Source organism: Rousettus aegyptiacus, unplaced genomic scaffold (assembly GCF_014176215.1).
Source record: "Rousettus aegyptiacus isolate mRouAeg1 unplaced genomic scaffold, mRouAeg1.p scaffold_m13_p_17, whole genome shotgun sequence".
NCBI lineage: Eukaryota > Metazoa > Chordata > Mammalia > Chiroptera > Pteropodidae > Rousettus > Rousettus aegyptiacus.
Window position 1 is genome coordinate 24,125,538 of NW_023416292.1, and position 20,188 is coordinate 24,145,725.

Sequence of the window (20,188 nt, forward strand, 5' to 3'; positions counted from 1 at the left end):
GAAAATTGAGACGGCTTATTCACCTCCTACCCATGACCTACAGTCCACATCAGCCTCAGGGGCCCGGAGCGGGGAGCCCGGGGCGCGGGGGGACGCATGGGGGAGGCGAGGGAGACCTGGCCGCGGAGGGGGGTAGTGCCGGGGGTGCCCGGCCGAGGACTCTCCCAAGGGCCCAGCGCTAATTTGCATGCGCCACTTCCTGTATTTCGTTTCAGCCCCCACCCCACTCCCGATCTGATGTCCCATGATTTTGTTTTTCAACTGTTTCGTCCTCACTGACTGGCACACTGAAAGTTTCTGTGTGAAAACGTGGATTTTAGGGATAGCTTGATCTCGCGCAAACTGTCCGGTGCTGCCCCTAACCTGGGCGACAGCCCATCAGCCCCTGGCGTAATGACACATCACACAGTGTGACTGCAGTGGAGGCTGCTGAGAAACAGGAGGGCCACATGTCACAGTGTGGCCGTAGCCTCACGCTCTGTCTCCAGGTGGGACGCTGCCTTGGGGGAACCGCCCTGAGGTCCCAGGTCCCGGGGGCCAGATGTATGGGTGGGCGCGACCTCCACACGGGGAGGTTGAATTCGGCTGCGAGGGGGCGACTTTGGTCTTCTCGGCCTCTTGTTCCCTCTTCTGTTTCTGTAAACTCGTGCTGCGGGGTGACCCCAGGCCAACTTCCTCAAACCTCTGACGAGCCGCCCCTGCACTCCGCGGTCACCTGCTTCTCGATGCGGCGGTCCCTGACCCGGCCGCGATGCTGCTGAGGCTCTTGCTGTTGACCTGCGGTGAGTAGGACAGCCCAGGGCGGGTGTGCGCCTTATCAGGAGCGGGGGCCTGTCCCTGCGCTCCCCGGGGCTGGCTCTCTGCCCGGTGATACCCAGCTCTCTGCTTCCTCCCCCGAGCTCAAGTCAGGCAGACAGTGGCAGGTGCTGGAAGCCGGGTTTTTTAAAAGAAAACGATCGTTTTAGCTTCTCTGCCGTAGGAAGTGTTCACCGCCTGTCTCCTTCCCCTTGGCATTGCTGGCTTCGTTCCCGGTGTCCTCGGCAGGCACAGAGCGAGCTCACGCAGCTGGCCCGGAGCTTGCTTGCCCTTCTTACTACAAACGTTTCCCTCTATCTTTTCATGACCGCCCCATTCCTCCTGTCAAACCCTAGAACTTATCACCTGCAGCCGCCCCCTCCCAAATCTTTGCTGTCAGCCTCTGCCCCCCTCCCACACACACACGCTGAACACGGGGTGTCCCCGCACACTCTGCCTGGTCTCCGCCCCCCGGGTGACTTGTCCGTTGTGAATTACTGCACTCCCGTGCTCACCGCGCGCAGCACTCAGGTCGAGTCCCGCGCAGCGGTCCCCCGGTCACCCCTCCGCCCCTCATCCCCTGGCGCGCGCCGGCTGACATGCTTGTCCGTGTGCTTTACAGCTGCGCCCACGCAGCTGGCCGGGGCCGCAAACGAAAGGCGCGGCCCTGCTGCCTTGTCCCCCCGAGACGGGCCACGGCCTCAGGTGGCCGCGAGCAGCCCAGGCGCCTCTCCCGCCCTCTCGGGCCGCGTCCTCTCTGTCGCGACGGCCACCATGTCACCCCTTCTCCCGTTTCCTCAAACTCCTCCCTTCTAACGTGCTGTAAGGTGTTTCGCCTTCGACTAACCGAAATGTGACCGGACATCCCCTCGTTGGCTGCGACACGCGTCTGTCCCCCTTTACCGAGTTTCCCATGAGTTGCCATTTTCACTTCATCTCCCCCGATCCTTTATTTAAGTTTTATTTTTAATTTACATTACGGTAAGATTCTTTTTTTTTTTTTTTTCGGACACACTGACTGTGATTTTCGACAAGGGTTTAGAGTCACGGGGCCGCCAGCACAATCGAAACGCGGGTCATTTCCATCCCTTCAGAAGTCCTCTGGTGCTCGGTCCCTTTGCAGCCACTGCTCGTTGGCCAGGGCCGCCCGCCCCCAACACCCAGAAGGCCCTGAGCTCCGATTTCACCCAGGTCCCCACTCCCTTGACACCTATCTGAACAGTCACAACCGCCCTCGGACGGCGAGGCACTCGTTCTCTGCTTCACTCCGCTCACAGCACCGAGCGCTCTCGGAAGCCCGGGCACGCTTCTGCGAGCTGGCTCTCTGCCCCTCCCGAGTAAACGCCCAGACCCCAGACCGCCCCCCGCGCCTGGCGCAGGGCACACGCGATGCCGGGCCTGCGGCGGGCGCTCGGCATCACCTGTCGTCCAGGCGAATCGAGGGGGGTGGTTTTCACGCCGGCCCCTTCGCCCGCCCGGGGAACCGATTGTTCAGATGAGCATCTAACCGGCCGGAAGCGCGGCCCATGCTGAGCGGGGGCTTAAACGGACAATGACGACGAGATGCTCGTCACCTAGCGCTGAACTCTGGGCGCTGTTCTAGCGCCTCATGGCTGCCCGCTGCTTTGACCCTCACGCGCCCCGTGGGGTGGCATGTCAGTGCCTCCGTTTCACAGAGAAGTAACTAGAGCACAGAGAGGCGAGCACCTGCCCAGGTCACACAGCGGAGGAGGGAGTGCCAGGGCTCCGGCCGGGTCCGCTGCCTGCAGAGCCCGCACTGTCCCCAGAGCTGGCAGTTCCTGCTATCATCCGTAACGCAGGGGCAGCTCCCAGCAGAGACCCCCGGGGAGATCTGCGTCCCTCCTCCGAGCTCGGCCTCCTCCGCTCTGAGCTTGGCAGATGAGGGACGTCGCGTCCCGAGCAGGAGCCCCCGCGTGACTGGTGTCGCCACAGCTCAGCCAGGCGAGAGCTGGAGCAGCCAGATCTCGACGAGGAGGGGACGCGACCAGGGGCTGGAATGGGCTGCTGCGTGGCTCTCGGAGGGAGGCCCCCGGAAAGCGTTTACGAGCACAGAGCGAATGGCGGGGCTTCGTGGGCATTCTGTGGGGGGCGTGGACCTGGGGGGAGGAAGAGAGGAAACGGGCAGAGGAAGGGAGGGCGGGCGGGCCGGGAAGCGCCGGGGGCAGGAGGAGAGGCCGAGGCGCGGGGCTGGGCTCAGGCCTGGGGCGGGTCCGGGGCCTGCCGCCCACACTGACCTCTGCTGAATTCTCCCCCAGCTCCATTCTGCGAACCGACTGGTGAGTTGTGCTCCTCCGTCTGCAGTGCGGTCTGTGGGTGTCTCGACGCGTGGGCCGTGCCGGAGGCCTGTGCTTGGCCGTTTGACACCTGGTGACAGCGCCGGGGCACGCAGACACCGGTGGCCCCTGGCGCGTCCACAGCACCTTCTGCCCCTGACCCTGGCCACACATGGGGTGCAGGCCTGGGTCTGCCGTTCTCAAGACCACAGTCCTTTTCCGGGGAGCTCCAGCTCAGGGTAGGAGATGCTGTTCGTGTGACAAAGCCGGGTCGCCCGACCGACGTGACGAGAAGCTCTGCCTTCCCAGCCGCAGGGGCTTCAGGGCCTCTGTGCCTCCTTCGCTGGGTGCCCTGCCGGGAGCGCTGGACAGAACGCCAAAGCCGCATGTCCACGGGGAACGCACGCAGTCCTGGGCTGCAAGCAGAAGTGACCGCCACCACCCGCCTCGTCTCCCCCGCGAGGCCTGTCTCCCAGCGTGACCCACCACCCGGCATGACCTGTCCCCCGGTGTGACCTGTCCCCCAGCGTGGCCTGTCTCCCAGTGTGGCAGGCACACACTGACCCATCACCCCGCCCTGTTCGGCCTCACCTTCGCCAGGCGGAGGGAGGAGGCAGTTTCCCCAGGATGACTCCCAACGTGGGTTTGAACCTAGTGCAAGTCAGGACAGCCCTTCCGGACATAAAATTTTAATCATGGGGCTAAGAGAGGTGATCCTGTCGCCCCAAGGACGCAGGCTGCTGCGGGACAAGGGGATGCGCGGGCAGGGATACCCGCGACCCACAATTCAGAGCCGGCCCAGCCCGTGGGGCCCCCACCTGCCACCTGTCCAGGCCTCACGCAGCCCGCGTTGAAGCCGCGAGGCCTGGTGCCCGATCTCAGGGCTGGCAGAAACCCAAAGCCACATCCTGGATGCAAAGATGGGGCGCCCACCGCGGGCCTTGCCAGCTCCGAGCCGTGGCCGGTGCGCCTCGCTCGGTCTGATGTCGGCGCCCGGCGCCCAGCGCCCTCCAGGGAGCGGCTGCCGGTGCCCAGTGCCTCCGCCTCCCCTGCTGTGCCCAGGCCCTGAGGCCGATGCTCCTCAGTGCTCTGGGGACGCGATTCTCCCAGGAGCGACGGTGGCGCCCACGTGCAGGCCGGGTCCGGCCCAGCACGGGGCACACATTCCCACGACGTCCCCGGCCGGTGTTTTAAAAGCCCCAGGGATGGCAGATAGTCACCCGAGGGTCACTTCTCAGTGACCTAATGGGCAGGAGAGAAAAAGGCTTTTCTGAGGAAAAGTCTTAAAATTTCCCAAATAGCTGAGGCTCCGAGGGCTGGACCAGCAAACCCCGCAGAGCCAGTGTCACCGGGGATTTTGGTGGGCGGTGTGGACGGCGGCGAAAGCCGAACACAACCTCGGCCTCTTAAATCCGCCCTGGAAAAGGGCCCAGGGGCCCGCGGGGCTGCGGCCCAAGGGTAAAGGTTAAACTTTCCCCTGTGCTGTGGCGCCCACGGAGATTTGTAGGGGCGCTGTGCGGGCGTGGACCCGTGGCCTCTCCCCTCTGTCAGCCGTGGCGGGCAGGGGGATCTGTCAGTCTGTCCCGGACTGGCCGAGCCTCTGGGTGCGTCTGAGATGTCGGGGTTGGGGCAGGGCAGGGGAGCGGGTAACCAGCATGGCTGACGAGAGGGGGAAATGAAACACGTTCACTTTTCCTAAAACCCCTCGAGCTTCCTCTTCTCCAATGCCAGCCTCAGTGACAATTGTCACTGCCCCTGCACTGTCTGCAACAGTGGCCTTGGATCATGGGCGGGGACTTCAGTGAGCGAGGACCACGTGGAAGGAGGTGGCCCCACACGGGGCGGGAGGTGCTGGCAAAGGGGGGCCTGGGCGCTTGCAGGGGGCGCAGGGCAGATCCTGTGTCCACTTGGCTGGGTCTCGATCTCATTTCAAACGCTGCCCAGGAACCCCGAACCCCACTGCCCTCGACTGTCGCTTGCTCCTTCTCTCTAGTGCTGCTCCTGAGGGCCCGGCCCCCCCAACCCACCGAGGGGACCGCAGTGACGCTGACGTGTGAGACGTGGCCCCCTCCGCAGCAGGCACATGTCCCGCTCCAGTTCCGCTTCTTCAGAGACGACCGGGCCCTGCAGCCGGGCTGGAGCAGGTCCCCGGAGCTCCAGGTGGCCGCTGTGTGGAGCGAAGACTCGAGGTCCTACTGGTGTGAGGCTCAGGCGGCTGGCTCCGTGATCGGAAGGAGCAGGCCCATCCAGGTCCAAGTGCAGAGTGAGCGCCCAGCGGGGCCTGGGGCGGGGCCTGGGTGGGGCGGGGCCGTGGGGCTTGGGTGGGCGGGGCCGGGGCGGGGCCTGGGTGGGGCGGGGCCGTGGGGCTTGGGTGGGCGGGGGGGGGGGCCCGGGGCGGGGCCTAGGGCGGGGCCTGAGAGGGCCGTGGGCGTGGGCTTGCGGCGGGGCCTGGGTGGGGCGGGGCAGGAGGGGGTTGGGGGGCTTGGGCGGGCTCCCCTCCGCCTCTGCTGCTCCGGAGCAGCAGGGGATGTCTGGAGGCGCAGGCGCACCCCAGCTGCGGCCTGTCGGAGCGTGGGCGACCTTCCCTCTTCTGGCTCTTCCCATTGGAGCGAACGGGACATTCAGAAAGTGCCCACTGCGTGTCTTCACTGGGCTGCAGAGCGGCACGGCCCTAACACGCAGCGGTCATTCCCCGGGCACCTGGACACCGAAGGGGACGTGTTCGGTGGCCACGCGGAGCCCGCTCGTGACGGGACATTCGGAGCAAGGGGAAACACAGCCGAGGCGGGAAGCCGAGGCGTCAGGGAAGGGCTCGTGGAAGGGAGTGCCCGACCGAGAAATAAAAAGAAAAGGCGAGGTCCTGTGACGCCCAAGCCTCGCGGCGCCAGCTCAGCGCTGACGTGCCCGACGCGTATCCACTCCCGGCACCGCGCCTTCGGGGCCTCGAAGCCGGTGTCCACCACCTGCACGAGGCAGGGCCTTCCCCGCTCGGAACTCAGCGTCGGCGAAGGCGGGCCATAAACACACACGCGTGCGTGCACACATGCACAGACATGCACACTCACATGCGTGCATTCACGTCACGCACGTGCACCACACACACATGTGCGCAGACATGCACACGCACACATGCACACACGCACGCGCACACACGCCGCCAGGCAGCGGCCCCGCTCGGGGCGCAGAGCTGGAACCGGCACCCAAACCCAGGCAAGGGGACTGGCAGCCGGGACTTGGAGCCGTGTCACTGCGCCTTAGAAAACACGAGCCGGGCTTCTCAGGGTTCTGGGGGAACCGCCGTCCGGGGCAGAGGCGACGCCGCCTCCTCCCTGCTGGCACCGTGGCATCCTCGCCATCAGCCCACGCGGCACCCACTGCAGTCAGCGGAAAGCCCCCCACCCCCACTGAACCATGCGAATTATGGACTCTGCCCAAGGCCGCCTCCAGGGCGGGGACCCCGACTCTCTGTCCCTGAACCCCCCGTGCTCAGGCCCCTGTGTCATCCTGGTTGCGCAGGAGTCTCTGTGTACAACGTGAGCTTGGAGACACGGCCCCCAGGGGGACGCGCAGTGGAGGGACAGAAGCTGGTGCTCGTCTGCTTGGTGGCTGGGGGCACAGGAGAAGTCACCTTCGTCTGGTACAAAGGGGCCTTGGGTCTAGCCCTGGAGACGAGGACCCAGCGCTCCCTGACGGCGGAGTTCGAGGTTCCTGCGGTGAAAGAGAGTGATGCGGAGCTGTATTACTGCGCGGCTGACAACGGCCGTGGCCCCTGTCTCAGCGGGCTGGTCAGCGTCACTGTCACAGGTACGGCCCCCTGCCCCTGGGCCCGCCAGCGGGGCCCACACGGGGCCATGTTCCCCTGGCCCCCAAGGACGTCAAAGGCGGCTGAGGCTCTGTGGGCAGAGGTCACGAGTCTGTCGCCCATCGGAGCCCCGCATTGACCGCCCGCCCCCCCCTCCCACCCCGCAGTCCCTGCGTCGCGCCCCGTGCTCACCGTCGGGGCTTCCGGGGCCCGCGCCGAGCCGGGGGACGTGCTCCGGCTCCACTGCGAGGCCCCGCGAGGCTCGCCGCCCATCCTGTACCGGTTTTACCGCGGGGGCGACTCCCTGGGAAGCAGCCAGGCCCCCTCTGGAGGAGGCGCGTCCCTCAACCTCTCTGTGACCGAAGAACATTCTGGAAACTACTTCTGTGAGGCCGACAACGGCCTGGGGGCCCAGCGCAGCGAGGCGGTGACATTCAACGTCACAGGTGTGGCTCAGGCTACAGAGCGCCTCAGTCGGGGCCCCTCCCCCAGCGCCTGGGGAGGGGGTCGCTGACCTCGCGCGCCTCTGGTCCTGCTACGGATGGCGCTTTGGCGGGTGATGCTGTGCTGGCAGGTGTGTGGAGGGGGATGGGACGTGGGGACTGGCCTTCAGCAGTGACAAGCTCCAAGTCCCTAGGTAATCGGTCCCACCACACCCTCCCCCTCGAAGAGCAGCCCTTGGCCTTGAGGCAGCTCAGGCATCTGCCCCCCACGTCCAGGCCTCCTCCTCGGCCACTCATGCCTCTTTTCCCCTCAGCGCCCGCAGCGGACAGAAAGGGACCTACTTCGGTCATCGTCGGGGCGCCGCTCGGCTCCCTGGGTCTCGGCATGGCAGCCCTGTTGTTTTACTGTTGGCTCAAGAGAAAAGTAGGTTGGTATTTATAGAGATGGCGTTTTGGTGCTGCGACCCTTGTTCTCACAGAATTAGGCGGGACCTATGGCATGGGGACAGTCAGGGACGAGTGCTCTGCTGCCACCGCCCCCGGGTCTGCCTGCAAGCCCAGCGCCCCCGACGCCGCGCCAGCTGGGCGAGTTCTCTGGCCTCTCGAGTTGAGTTGTGTTGGCAGCTGACATTCAGCTCAGACCCTGTGCTCCTGTGGTTTACCTGTTGTAGCTATTATTTACATAACCATAACTGCTATTTACATGACAGAGAGAGCCGAGGTCAGCGGGCACGTGATGCCTCCTCGCAGCTCACTCACCCTGATCACCTGCGTGCTCCCCTGGAGCGCTGGCGCCCGCCCTGTCCCCCGCATTCTACCCCTGGCCGCGTCCCTTCAGCTCGCCTGGCCGCACGGCCTGCGGTTCCGTTACGCGTCATCAGGGAACCACGCTGTCGCGTGCCACACTTTCCCACGGCCGGCGATGACATGCCGAGTCGCGTGCTCCGCCTTCGTCTCCACGCTGCGGACGGGCGGAGGGGGCAGGGGGACAGTCCCGCTCGCACCCCGAGGTGCTCATCTTTGGGCCCCTCGCCCCACCCGTGACGCGGCTGCAGCCAGGCCTGCTCCTGAGGGCTCGTGTCATGACGAGATTGGGTGGTGTGGCCGCGTCGTGGGTGTGGGGTCTCAGAGGGCCCCCCGCTCCAGGGTCTCTGTCACCGGGAAGCCTGCTCGATGGTCCGAGACCTGAGTCTCTTCATCTGTGAGATGGAAGGTCTGCCTGAACGGGCGCCGAGATGTCCTCTGGGCACGCGGTGGCACCTTTGACGGGCGGGTTCCCCGTCGACGTGTGCTCGTGTTTCTGTCTTGCAGGAAGACGTCCGGCCGGCAACGCGCCCAGGTGAGGCCTGCGCGTCCTCCGTCAGCACTGATCACGCAGAAAACCCTACTTAAAGATTCAGCCTGTCCTCTCTCGAGAGCTTTTTCTATGTTGTCTCCAAAACTGCCAGTCCAGAGCTCTGCCACTGGCAGCCGTGAATGTCCATTTGCTCCTCTTCCTCTTTTATATGTTAACTAATCAATTCACAGCCTTTCGTTATTCTTCCTAATACATCGCCATCACCGAATCTGCAGAATAAGGAAGTCACATTACTGTGATTCGTTTCACGCATTTGTTCAGTCGCCCAGCGTCTGAGGGTCTGTCAGTCATTCTGTCGAGTGCTGAAAGGCATGAAAATACGGGGAAATCTCGAGAGTCACAAAGGACTTGGAACAGTTAAGGGACATGCACGTTTCGCAGGCCAGGGAGTAGTGAATGTGCTGGAAAGTCTGACGAGAACACCGGTCAGAAGTTTAGAGGGAGGAAAGGTGGTTAAAACGCGTCCCTGTGGGACATCAGTGCTCAGGGGACACATGTTGCCGCTGGTCATTGCCTCTGCCGACGAAGCCGGTTCGCTCCCGGCACAGAGCGGGCTCCTCCGGGGCGCCACCCCGCCGAACGCAGTGCCCTGCGCGGGCGCGGTCCGCCTGCCGCGGCCTTCCAGCCGGTGCCTCGGTGTTTCCTCGTGCAGATTCGCTGAGCACCTGCGCTGTGGATGCCCCAGTTCTGGGCAGGGCGACACCCCAGGGAGCCGGTGGGGGAAGGACCTCACCCTCTGGGAGGTCGCACTCTGGTGACACGCTCTGTGCCCAATGCAGCCCACGAAGAGGGTTCGGACCGTCAGCCGTGCCGACTGCTCACGTCCCCAGAAGCATGCGTCCTGCTCAGGCTGCTGTCTCGCAGTGCTCTCCCCGGTCAGTGTCGTACTCGTGACCCCGACGGTGACATCCGGGGCATCTGAATGCTGTCCCGGATGGGCAGCATGTGTTTCTGTGCTTGCAGGAGCCCGGCCGTCCCCCCACCCAGAGAATCCACGTACCTCAACTCGGCTGTCCCCGTGCGGCCACGGCCCACGTACGAGAACGGTGAGGCTCCTGGGCGGCCTGCCCGCAGGAGGCGGAGCGACGAGGGTCTGCCGGCCCCGCCTGCAGACAGATGGCCCTCCGTCCTCAGGGCCGTGATGGGGGCGGGCGCGGTCGAGGGCAGGAAGGGGGTGCTGCATGGCGGTGCCTCTTCTTTCTCTTGCAGTGAACGTCGGAGGCGGAGACGAGATTTACTCGCTGGTGTATCACCTGCAGCAGGAGCAGCCGTCGGCGGCAGGTACGGCGTGACTGTCGTCCTTCCCGGACTGAGGCGCCGGGCTGCGTCCACGTGCGGGCGTGGCTGCCTCGGCCCTGGGCCCGAGGGCGGGACTGTGGCCCGGACCCCGCCTGCGGCCCGCCCTGCGCTGCCCGGGCCCGTGGGTGCGGCCCACCGCACGGCCAGGCGAAGCAGCGTGGGTGGCGGCTTCTGCCGTCCCCTTGGCGCGGCCCCGTGCCCGCCATAGGCCCCCCACAGCTCCGTGGCCCTGTCCCACGCGCGGGGGCCCCGGCGTGCCGGGGGGTATGAATGCCGGGAGGGACCTGCTCGCCGCCCACCCCCAGGCTGCGATTGCCCCGCGCGGGAAGGCGGTCGCGTTTGACAGGTGGAAAAGTGAGGCGGCCAGCGCTAATGGAACCGACCCCGCGGGGCGCAGGCAGGACAGGAAGCCGCCTGCATCAGCCCCACCTAGCGACGGGCCTTGGGCGTGAGTGGGACCTCACGGCCGTGCTTTTCCCCGCAGCAGAGCCCCTGAGGACAGAGCCCGAGGACAAGGTGAGCGGGGCCGTGGCGCGCTCTTTCCTCCACGTGCGCTCTCTCCCTCCCGGGGACTGGCCGTCCACCTCTTCAAATCATGGCCACTCGGGGAAAACGGAAGATCGTGGTCTGCCTCCTCCCTTATCTCCCGTGCAGTGGGGATGAAACACTGGGCTAGAACGTGGCGTGCCACCGTACGGGGACACCCGGGAGGCTCACGTACACATGTCCTTTAGCCACGGACACGTGGCGGCTCGTGACCAGACCGCAGCGTAAGCCCCATCTAAGAGTCCCAGTGGACACACAGCTCCGCTGCAGGTTAACCACGCAGGACCCCAAATTAGCAGTGAAGGAAGCCAAACCAATAGTGACTCCAATCATTAAAAATCAGCAGTTTCTAACCTTCGAACAATCCATCACTGATGGTTCAAAAATGCTTTCAGAAAATTGCAGAACATTCCAACTCCTCACGCACGGCGGGGGCTTTATAACTCTGTCTAGCGTGGGGTGACAGCCGGTCGTCTCAGGACTGAATTCAAGTCTTTGGCAAACTCCTGTGGCACGCTAAATTCAGTTTCTGAATACAAAATGCCAACATCCTTAAAAGAGCGAGAGCCCACGCAACGGCCTGACGGGGGCCCAGAGTCTGGGAGGAGGCCGGGCCAGGCTGTCCGTCTGCCTTCGGGCAGGGGCGCCCCTGAAGCCTGGCTGTGGGGTGCAGGCCCTTGAAAACCGGCCTGGGGCCACGCCCCAGAGCACACGCACGTGACCCCACGCAGCCGGGCCGGTGCGGGGCGAGCTGGCGGGGGGCGCCCTGCACGGCGCCCTGCTCCGGCCCACCCTGTGCCTTTGCCCCTAGTACTCCGCGGTCATCTATGCGGGACTGAAGAAGCCGTGCGTGACCGATGAGGACTACGAGGACGCCATGTGAAGCGTGGGGCTCCGCCCGTGCAAGCCCCCCACGCCCGAGCGCGTCCGCGGAGATCCGGGACCTGCCTCCGCGCTCGCCTCGTCAGGCGCTGTCCTCCGCGACATCTGCTCACAGGGGCAGCGGCGGCTCGCGCCCCGGAGGGGCCCCGGGGCTGGGCCGACACAGGGGCGGGAGACGGAAGGACTTTGGCCCCCGACCCGGTTCCTGTGGCGTCTCTCAGGCCCAGGTCGAATGGCGCTCTGGCTTCTTTTCACGAGAGGAAAGGGGGCAGAAGAAGAGCACTCGGGACCTTGGGTGGCGGGACCGTGAGGCCCAGGGAGCACGGAGCTGGGGGAGTGAGCTCGTGGGCCGGCCCCGGACGCAGAGCTGCCTCCCTCCTTCTGTCCAGGCGCCGCCTCTGCTCCGCGGTCGCCGGCTCCAGCCTGTCCCTTAGGGTGACCAGCCCCTTCCCCGTGAGAGATGTGGCTTGGTGCACTGGGGGTCACTGTCACCAAACCAGAATGAGAACAAAGTTACACAGAAAGTTATGGTAGGGACACGTGATTTTAGTGACACCTTTTGTATGACGGGCCTGGATGCCCCGTGTTTATAATGAGATATAATCTTTGTAAGTTGTACCACAGCCAAAGTTCTGAATTTGTCGCAGCCTCTAGAAGCTTTATGAAAATAATCTTTTTTAAAAAATTCAAACATTTTTAAAACATGTACTAATATGGTCTGGCGCTTGTGTGTGCATTCTGAATCAGTCGTATGCCAACTCTTGCAAAGTGAGACGATTCGAAGCTTGTGATGTAGAAGGCCGGTCCTCCCTGTGCCCGCTCTGTAAACCAGGCGTCGTTGAGATCCGAGCCCTGCACGTATTTTTCTGTTTTTGTACACACATTCACACGTACGTGTAAATATATAGAAACATGTAGAAATCTACCCATTTAAGAAACTGTGGTGGAACATTCTCGTCTGTGTATAGATCTACCGTACTATTTGAAGAGGCTGGTAAAACACACACAGCAACCTTAAAACCCTTTGACGGATGCGTTCGGCGCACTACGAGACAGTCGCGGTACGCTCGAACCCTTTCGACCGCCGGTGGACAGCGAGGTGGTTTCCAAAACTTTTGTGAAACCAACATTACACATCCTTGTACCAACATAGTTACACATTCCTGAGGATTCACCTGAAGGGTCAACTTGCAAGTCGGGGATTGCCACGCTTTAAGGTGCGCGCATGGGATGTTTTTGCTAAATGCCGTGAAGCTGATCTCCGTGAGGGCGCGTCGGTTCCCAGGCCCCCCCGACGGCGCCCGACCGGCCGTGGCGAGAGCGGAGAGGCTGCTCAGAACTCGGAGACGACTGGCGCGGGCGGTGTCCCTCCATCACTCACCGCTCCCGAGCGGGTCTCCTGAAAGCCTCCTCGTCGACCCCGCGCCGTTCTCTGTGTTTTCACTTGTCCTTTTCTCACAGTCATGCGAGGAACTGTTCGTTGAGGTTCGATTTGCGCATTGCGAAGCGCGCGGGGGGGGGGGGGGGGGGGGGGCGGGGGGGCGCCCGCACGGTTCTCTCCAAGCGCCTATCACGATTTCAAACATTTCCATCACCCCCGAAAGTTCCCTCACCTCCCTCCCTGCCCCTGTGGACGCGCCCAGTGCACATTCTGCGTTTTAACCGTCTTTCCGTTGCGGACGAAGCAGGCGTTTCCTCTGCTCCCTCGCCGCACTTTGTCATGACAGTTCATTTTAAGACACGGAAGGTCAGGTTCCCTACAGCACGGTTTCCGAAGAATCATCTGTATTCACATTTTGCTCTGCCATTGACTAGCCCTGCAGTTTGGTCAAAATAATTCACCTCCATGTGTGTTTTTTTCATGCTTAAACTTGAGATAGCAATTGTACCTAATGGATGTTATTCTGAGAATGATCTAAGCCCATTTAAATTGCTTAAAAGCCTACTTATTAAAGAGTAAGTACTCAAGAAATAAATTAGCATTATTATCTCTTTTCAAATTCACCTTTTTTGTAATTTATAGTATTTTACTGCATGGGCTTGCTACTTCATTTTATTATTTTAGCCATAAGTAGTTTAAATATATTGAAGTTGTCATAACCCTTAGGTAGTTCTTCCGCCTGGAATTCTAGGTATTTAAGCCTGTATGTGTCATTCATCTTGAATGTTGGTCATCATAACTTGGTGGTTTGTGATCAGCGAGGTGTCGGGACTCTGCGTGAGCCGGGCTTATGATGTGTCCCTCAAAACCCATCTTGTATTTGCTGCTTCTAAGCCGAGGGCAGTCGCTGAACCAGGATCAATTTGTATGATACCTCCTTATCTGGGGTTTCCCAGACCAGACCCACGAGAGTGGCACAGTTTTGTCATTTCAGGGGAAACTTTCTACCTCCCCCAGAGCTCACACTTACACAAGCCTTCTTGTCATCTCTCTGTGCCAGTAAGTAAATTTTTTTCCATCAGCCCGTTCATCTGTTAAAAGGAAATTCCTCTCACAGTCCAGATTTGGGGCAGGTGTTTCAGTTTCAAGCTTCTGCCCTGCGCAGACCCAAGGCACTGTCTTCTAGTGCGGGTTTTAAATGCCAAGTTCGTAAAGCTGATTTAGGGTGACGCCTCCCCTCGCGCGCCTCGCCGGGAACCAGCAGTGTCTGTTTCATGTTCAGGGCTCTATTTTCACTTCCTTTGTCTGTGATGGGAGAAGTCCCCTTTTTCTTATCTGTTTGGTTCCACATTTTAAAAGCTATGTGACATCTGTCCATCACCGAGTGAATGAATAGAAGCTCCCTCTTCCTGGGGGTCACACCCCTGCTAACTGGGGGCGGGGCTGATGGTGGGCCCTGTGGGAAGAGCGAGCAAAGCCCTTGGATGGGAGTCAGGATTGAAAGCCGGGGTGTAAGCTGGAGCCCGCCCCTTGGTTTCTCTCCTGCCGGCGCCCCCCTCCCCACGTTCGGCCGCCAGGAAGAGGCGCAGGGAGCTGTGCGGTGGCACCGTGGGGGCTGGCGGTTCCGGTGACGCGGGGTCCCAGCCCCCGCAGCCATTGACCCCCCTGCCTGGAAGCCATAACCCGTCCACCTTCTGAAAAACCCGCAGACAGACAATTCAAACAGAAAGTGGAAGCTTCCGACTGAATTGCCTTTGATCCCTGGGGCTCTGCGCACCTACAGTCCCCAGGGAGCCCGGCCCCCTTCCTGGGGGACACTTGTACGGGGGAGGGGGGACGGCTCCCTGTTGCAGATGCCACAAAGAGCCCACCAGGCCACCCTGTGCTCCCCCCTCGCGCTCCACGCGGGACCCCCCCCCGCACCCCCCAGGGAACAGCACCCCCTTCTCAGGAGGGGTCTGTGATGCGGCCACCGAGGGCAAAGAAGAAACACGTGAGCTCTGCGAAACGTCAGCCCCCTAAAACCATCACCATCTGAAATCAGAATTGTCCTGCCCTCTGACCGCCTGGAGGAAACGTGGAGCCAGCCCTTCCAGAAGGGACCTCTGGAAGCGCCTCCGTCGCCCGCCCCGCAGGGAGGTGACGGACAGCGGTTGTCGGGCGTTCCCAGTCTGAATTTCCATCACGCACTGTGGCCTGCGTGGGGCCCCGCGCACTCCCAGGAATTCACGGAGCACACTGCAGCAGATGGGCCGGGCCCAGAGGTGTCCACACAGCTGGCGGCCAGATCCCTGCTGGCCGACTCTGCTCCAGGAGGCCGTCGACAGACACGATCCGCTCCGAAGGCCACAGTTATCACCCAGGACGTAGCACTCCGAGGTCACGTTCCGTCCAGCATCGGCACGCCACATTGTGCAAAATAATTATAAAACCCTGAAAACTACGACCACAGCCACACCGCATGGCGACAACGACCGTGACGACGCAGAGCCAGCTGGGGCCGGCCCTGTCCTGCTGCTCACAAGACACTCGCTTCCTCTCCGGGGACGACGCGACAGAGGTCCAGCATGCAGCCCGCTGCTGGCGACACTCTGAGCCCAAGTCCCTAGCCCGGAACCAAAGGGTGGGCGTGACCGGCCTGGACCCCGGAACCTGCGGGAACGAGGGCCCGGGCACAGGAAGGTCCGGGCGGCCGCCGGTCCGAGCCTTCCTGTCTCCCGGCCCGTCGCTCGCCTGGGCACTGTGAGGCCTTTGCTCTAAAGCCGGCGCCACGGCATTGGCACCTGGGCTCCTGGGCAGTGAGTGCCATTGGGTGGCAGTCTTCGTTATGACTAAGAGGCTTCGGTCTCGTGACAGCATCTGCCCAGGGCTCAGTAGCTCGTGGTGGGGCGTGCTCGCCACCGCTCCCCAGGGGCCGCCTGGGCCACTTCTGTCGAGGCCACCGCCACCGCGCTTCTGCTCTTGCTGCCGCCTCCGGGCCCTCGGTTGCCACTTTCACTTTGAGAAAGGAAACAGCTCGGATCAGACGCCTCTCGGTGAGTGACCTTGCTGCTACGTGCTCATTCCTACATTTCCGGAACTCTCCTGAGGCTTGTGGGGTCGCGATCCATCACCAGAGACCTGGGTTAAGGTCCCACTGTAGGGAGACAGTTGGAGGAAAGGTGACAACTGCTGAGGTCCTCGAAAGCCAGGTTCGAGTCCCAGGGCCTTGGGGTCCTTCGTCTGAAGAGGACTCGGCCTGCTGTGTGTGTCCATTCCGGTTGGTGCTTTGCTTTAGAGGATGGCTCTGTCGCCCCAGCCCGCCCCCGCGAACCCTGGCGGGCGGCTGAGCACAGCTGCTCATGTCACTTTGAGGGGCTGAGCCCTACGCACCTTGGGTGGGCGAAAGGTGCCTGGTGCTGGCAAGGACGTGCCTGGGTCGTCGGGCCGCCCCCCTGTGGGGATCAAGCTCAGGGTTCAGGCTTCGCGTGAGGTCCAGGTGCAGGAGCCTCACCCCAAGCGGCTGGAGGCGGAAGCCACTAACCCAGCACCTGGACCAAGGTCGTCCTGAAGTCGCAGGGGTGTTACCAGCATGTCTGGCCTTGGTCCTTCGGTGTGTACTCTTCAAAATTGGTCATTATTAGCTACGAGTCTATGAATGAGGGCAAAAGGGTTTTCTCTGGTAACACTGTCTGGAACCAGCGCCGCGCCACTGGAGTCAGGAGAAAACCGGCCCCAGGTCGCGTCCTCGCGTGTAATGCTGTTTTACGGCGAGACCTGCTTTGCGAAAGCGAGGAGGAACGGGATGGAATCCCATAGTCACCTGTGTCTTCACATCAGAATAAAATTTACGAAACATGTAAAACTGTGGCCCAGCAGGAAGGCCTCCGGGAAAGGCCCGTCTCGCCCGCCCAGAGCCAGGTGATGATGTCAGCTGACTGTGTCTGGCTCCTCTGGGGACGCCTCCCGTGGTCCCCACTGTGTGGGGGGTTCCCACAAGTAGTGCCGAGGCATCCACCAACAGTCCCTCGGGGCATGGCTACAGCCTTGTCCCCTTTCTTGCCAGATCATTGGAAAGGGACGGTCCCCCTCCCCACACCCACCAGAGTAGTCAGCTCGGCCCAGGGGGTTGCTCTGCCCCAGGCAGGGAGATACCCGCAGGTCTAGGTGACCACGGCCAGCCCTGGGGGTCCGTACACGTGCACACCCCCCTCTGCCTCTGACCTGCACCCTGGAAGAGTAACTTCCATCCTACTGAGATGATGCTCAGGAGATGACTGCCCTCCTTACGTCACGGGCACAGAGGGCGGTGTTCCAGGAGGTCCGCCAAGCAGCCCGAGGCCCGGGGGTCACAGCCAGGCCGTCAGTCAGGGCCCCTGGGTCTTGTCGCAGGCGCCACCAGCATCCACCAGGACCCAGCTCCCCTGCACTTTGGGGCACACAGGGAGTTTGTGTCTCCTGTCTCTGAAGTCACACAGGGCCAGTGACATGTCGGCAGAGCAGGAGCACGTCGCTCCCTGGCAGGAGCATTTAAGGGGAGGGCTGGTCGCCCAGGGCCCTTCCCGGGGCCTCGTGACCACGGAAACGCATGCCAGACTGACGGCGACCTAGGACCGTGCGGGCTCCTTCAGCCCCCGCCGAGGTGGGGCAGGCACGTGGCACAGCGGGAACCAAACCCGAAGCCACTGCAGGCCGAGGTCCGCGAAGCCGCGGAACGTGCTCCATCCTGGCTGCCACACGCCATCCCCGGTGTCTTTCTCGCCCAGAGAGTTTTCCCAGGAAATTATCCGTTTCACCTAAGGTTCCAAATTTACTGACTCAGAATTGAGCAAGGAGGTCCCCTCGGATCTTCCAGCTCCCCCCGTATCTACAGTCGTTACTCCACGCTTTCTTTTTTTTTAATTCATGAAATTAGTATCGGAAACGCGTGTCCCCTTTTTCAATTAAAAAGTAAAGCTATCGGAATTATCTGATCTACCCATTTTGCCTTCTAATTCTAGAATTCTGCTTTTAACTTTGTTAGCTGCCGCCTCCGGTTCTTGTTAGTCTTATACTTTTGAACAATTCGGATATTCGATGCATTTGCTTTCCTTTCTCTTATAAATGTGTATATGTATCGGTAGCTTAAAACTTAATTCCCATAAATTTATATTATAGACGCATCTAGTTTTTTCCTAGTATTATAAATTACCAGTTGCACTATGATGGGAGAAGATTACTTACACCATATCTACTCGGTAAAATATTTTGAAGTATTCTTTGAGAGCCAACATATCATCAATTTTTGTGATTGTGCAAAAGGGCTTAGAGAGGAGGCTGAAGTTCATTTTAAAAGATAAATTATTCAACAAACAGTTTCTACTTGCACACAGACTGATCTCAGACCGTTTGAAAATGTGAACTACCACCGAAAAGGCAAAATTACGTAAGGTAAAAAGCATGAATGTACTAACAAGACATACTAACTAAATAAGATGAGGCTGAAGTAACCTCGTAAGGCTGGCAACAAAATTCCAAGTCTAGCGTTTATCAAATTCTTGGGACTCTGTGACCATCCTCCTGCGGGGTAGGGACCATGGAGAGCTCCGCCTCAGGGCTGCTGGCGCTGGGAGTGAGCCGGCCACGCACAGATGGATGTCTGGCCCATGGTCACTTCGGCGGCCTCAGAGCCATAGTGTTCGGACTTGGATTAAGGTGGCCCCATATCGCTAGTGCCTCCAGACTCTTGATTTTTTTCCAAAAAAAAAAAAAAAAAAAAAAAAAGGATTTTAACAAAGTCAATACGCTTGGGAAAAAATAAAATCGACTTCGGTTTCAAATGATTTCTCTAAGTAAATTGTCAAACGCAATATGCACGCAAAGACACAGAAGAAGCAGGACACTGTGGCTAACAATCGGAAGAAGAAAGAGACAAATCGAGCCTTCGCGCGGGCTGGGCGAGCCGAAGGGGAGAGGGAGGGGCGCGAATGACATATCTGGAAGGAAACGCGGGTCGTGATCACACATTCCGAAGTTACTAAAAATCAAATGAAAAGATATGTAGCTTTATTCAAAAATGAAAGTTAAATAAAACGGACACGTTCCTAGAAAAAGTGATATTTATTCCCAGGGAGAAAACTAGAAAAATAAACTGAAAAGGACATGAGAAGAAATAGAACGCCTGAATAGTCTTATAACTATCACAGAAATTAAACCAGTGATTTAAAACTTTCCATCAACAAAATTCCGGGCCCAGATAGCTTCACTGCTAATTCTGCCAAATGTGTTTAAAGAAACAGTGCTGAGCGCGCACAAGCGCGTGTAAATATCGGCAAAAGGGATCACACTTCGCAAGCCGCGTTATGAGGCAAGCGTAATTCCTGGCGCACGTGCCGCCCTTGCTGAAAGAGCGTGCATACGCTGTTGCGATTTTTCCAGACCCCATCTCGCGTCTCTGCATTGCCAACAGGAGCGACTTCTAGGAGTTCCCGGAAGCTGTCACCCACGCGCATGAGGCCACTTCCACGGGACCGGCCTTGTTCCTGTGGCCGTCTTTATGGTACCACTGGCAGGAAGTGGTGCACGATTTTCCCAGAAAACTCAGGAAAAAAATGTTAATTAACACCAATAATGTCATTTGGCATTCAGAAAAAATGTACATATGTTAATTAACACAAATGTCATGTTTCCAGGTTGGAAGTTTGCTTCAAATTACATTTTCCATCCCAAATTCAGTCCAGTCAGCCGTTCAGAGGTTCTGCGACGACAGTAAACTGTAACATAAGACCCTCCAATAGTCAAGTTCTAACCTCGAGATGCCACAAAGCTTCTACAACACGCCCCTTTCACTGCCCCTGGGAAAAAACTGAAGTCTAAAGATTACATCTCCTTGTCGGAAAAATTCCAGACACGTTAGAATCAAAATAAAGCATGAAATCAAAGTATTTTTGTGACCTAAAAGTAGATTTAAAGAAATTAAAGGAACTCCTCACCCCCGATGACCAATCCTGCTCAGTCTCGGCTCAGAGGAGGTTTTCAATGGGTGGAGCTGAGAGTTCGGGGGGCCGTCACCGTGCGGACGTCTCAGCAGAGAAGCAGCCGGTTCATGCCAGGACCCTCGCGAGTCCAAAGCGCTAAGGTGACAGAGAAGAGTTCCCCGGGGCGGGTCCACACCCCCCGGGCCATAGAGGCAGCTCGGCCCTGGGGCCAGCGGCCTTTCCTGGGGCCCACGCTCAGCTCTGCAGAGCGCACGACCGGGTTCCGGTCACAGCAAACGAAAGGACCGTGGACAGGACAACCCTGTGTCCAGCTTCAGGAGGGCGCCAGGCAGTGGGCGCCGGGGACCCCGAACCTCCCAACTGAAGCCTGATCGTGGGAGCCCTCCCAGCTCCGGCCAGCGTCCACGCCGGGTGGTCACTATTTTGGGGGTGC

The 20,188-nt window shown here is 60.4% G+C and overlaps 1 protein-coding gene across 1 annotated transcript in view; it reads left to right on the plus strand.

Annotated features, from left to right (window-relative positions):
- Nucleotides 1-13,954, plus strand: part of LOC107521478 (Fc receptor-like protein 1) — a 31,854-nt gene extending 17,900 nt beyond the window's left edge. The window contains exons 7-17 of the mRNA XM_036234762.1: nt 216-782; nt 3,072-5,352; nt 6,606-6,893; nt 7,059-7,337; nt 7,649-7,762; nt 8,646-8,673; nt 9,471-9,566; nt 9,655-9,737; nt 9,901-9,972; nt 10,475-10,506; nt 11,348-13,954. Coding sequence (XP_036090655.1) covers nt 4,875-5,352; nt 6,606-6,893; nt 7,059-7,337; nt 7,649-7,762; nt 8,646-8,673; nt 9,471-9,566; nt 9,655-9,737; nt 9,901-9,972; nt 10,475-10,506; nt 11,348-11,419 — 1,542 coding nt within the window. The 5' untranslated portion in view covers nt 216-782; nt 3,072-4,874 and the 3' untranslated portion in view covers nt 11,420-13,954. The remainder of the gene's footprint in view (nt 1-215; nt 783-3,071; nt 5,353-6,605; nt 6,894-7,058; nt 7,338-7,648; nt 7,763-8,645; nt 8,674-9,470; nt 9,567-9,654; nt 9,738-9,900; nt 9,973-10,474; nt 10,507-11,347) is intronic.
- The last annotated feature ends 6,234 nt before the right edge of the window (nt 13,955-20,188 follow it).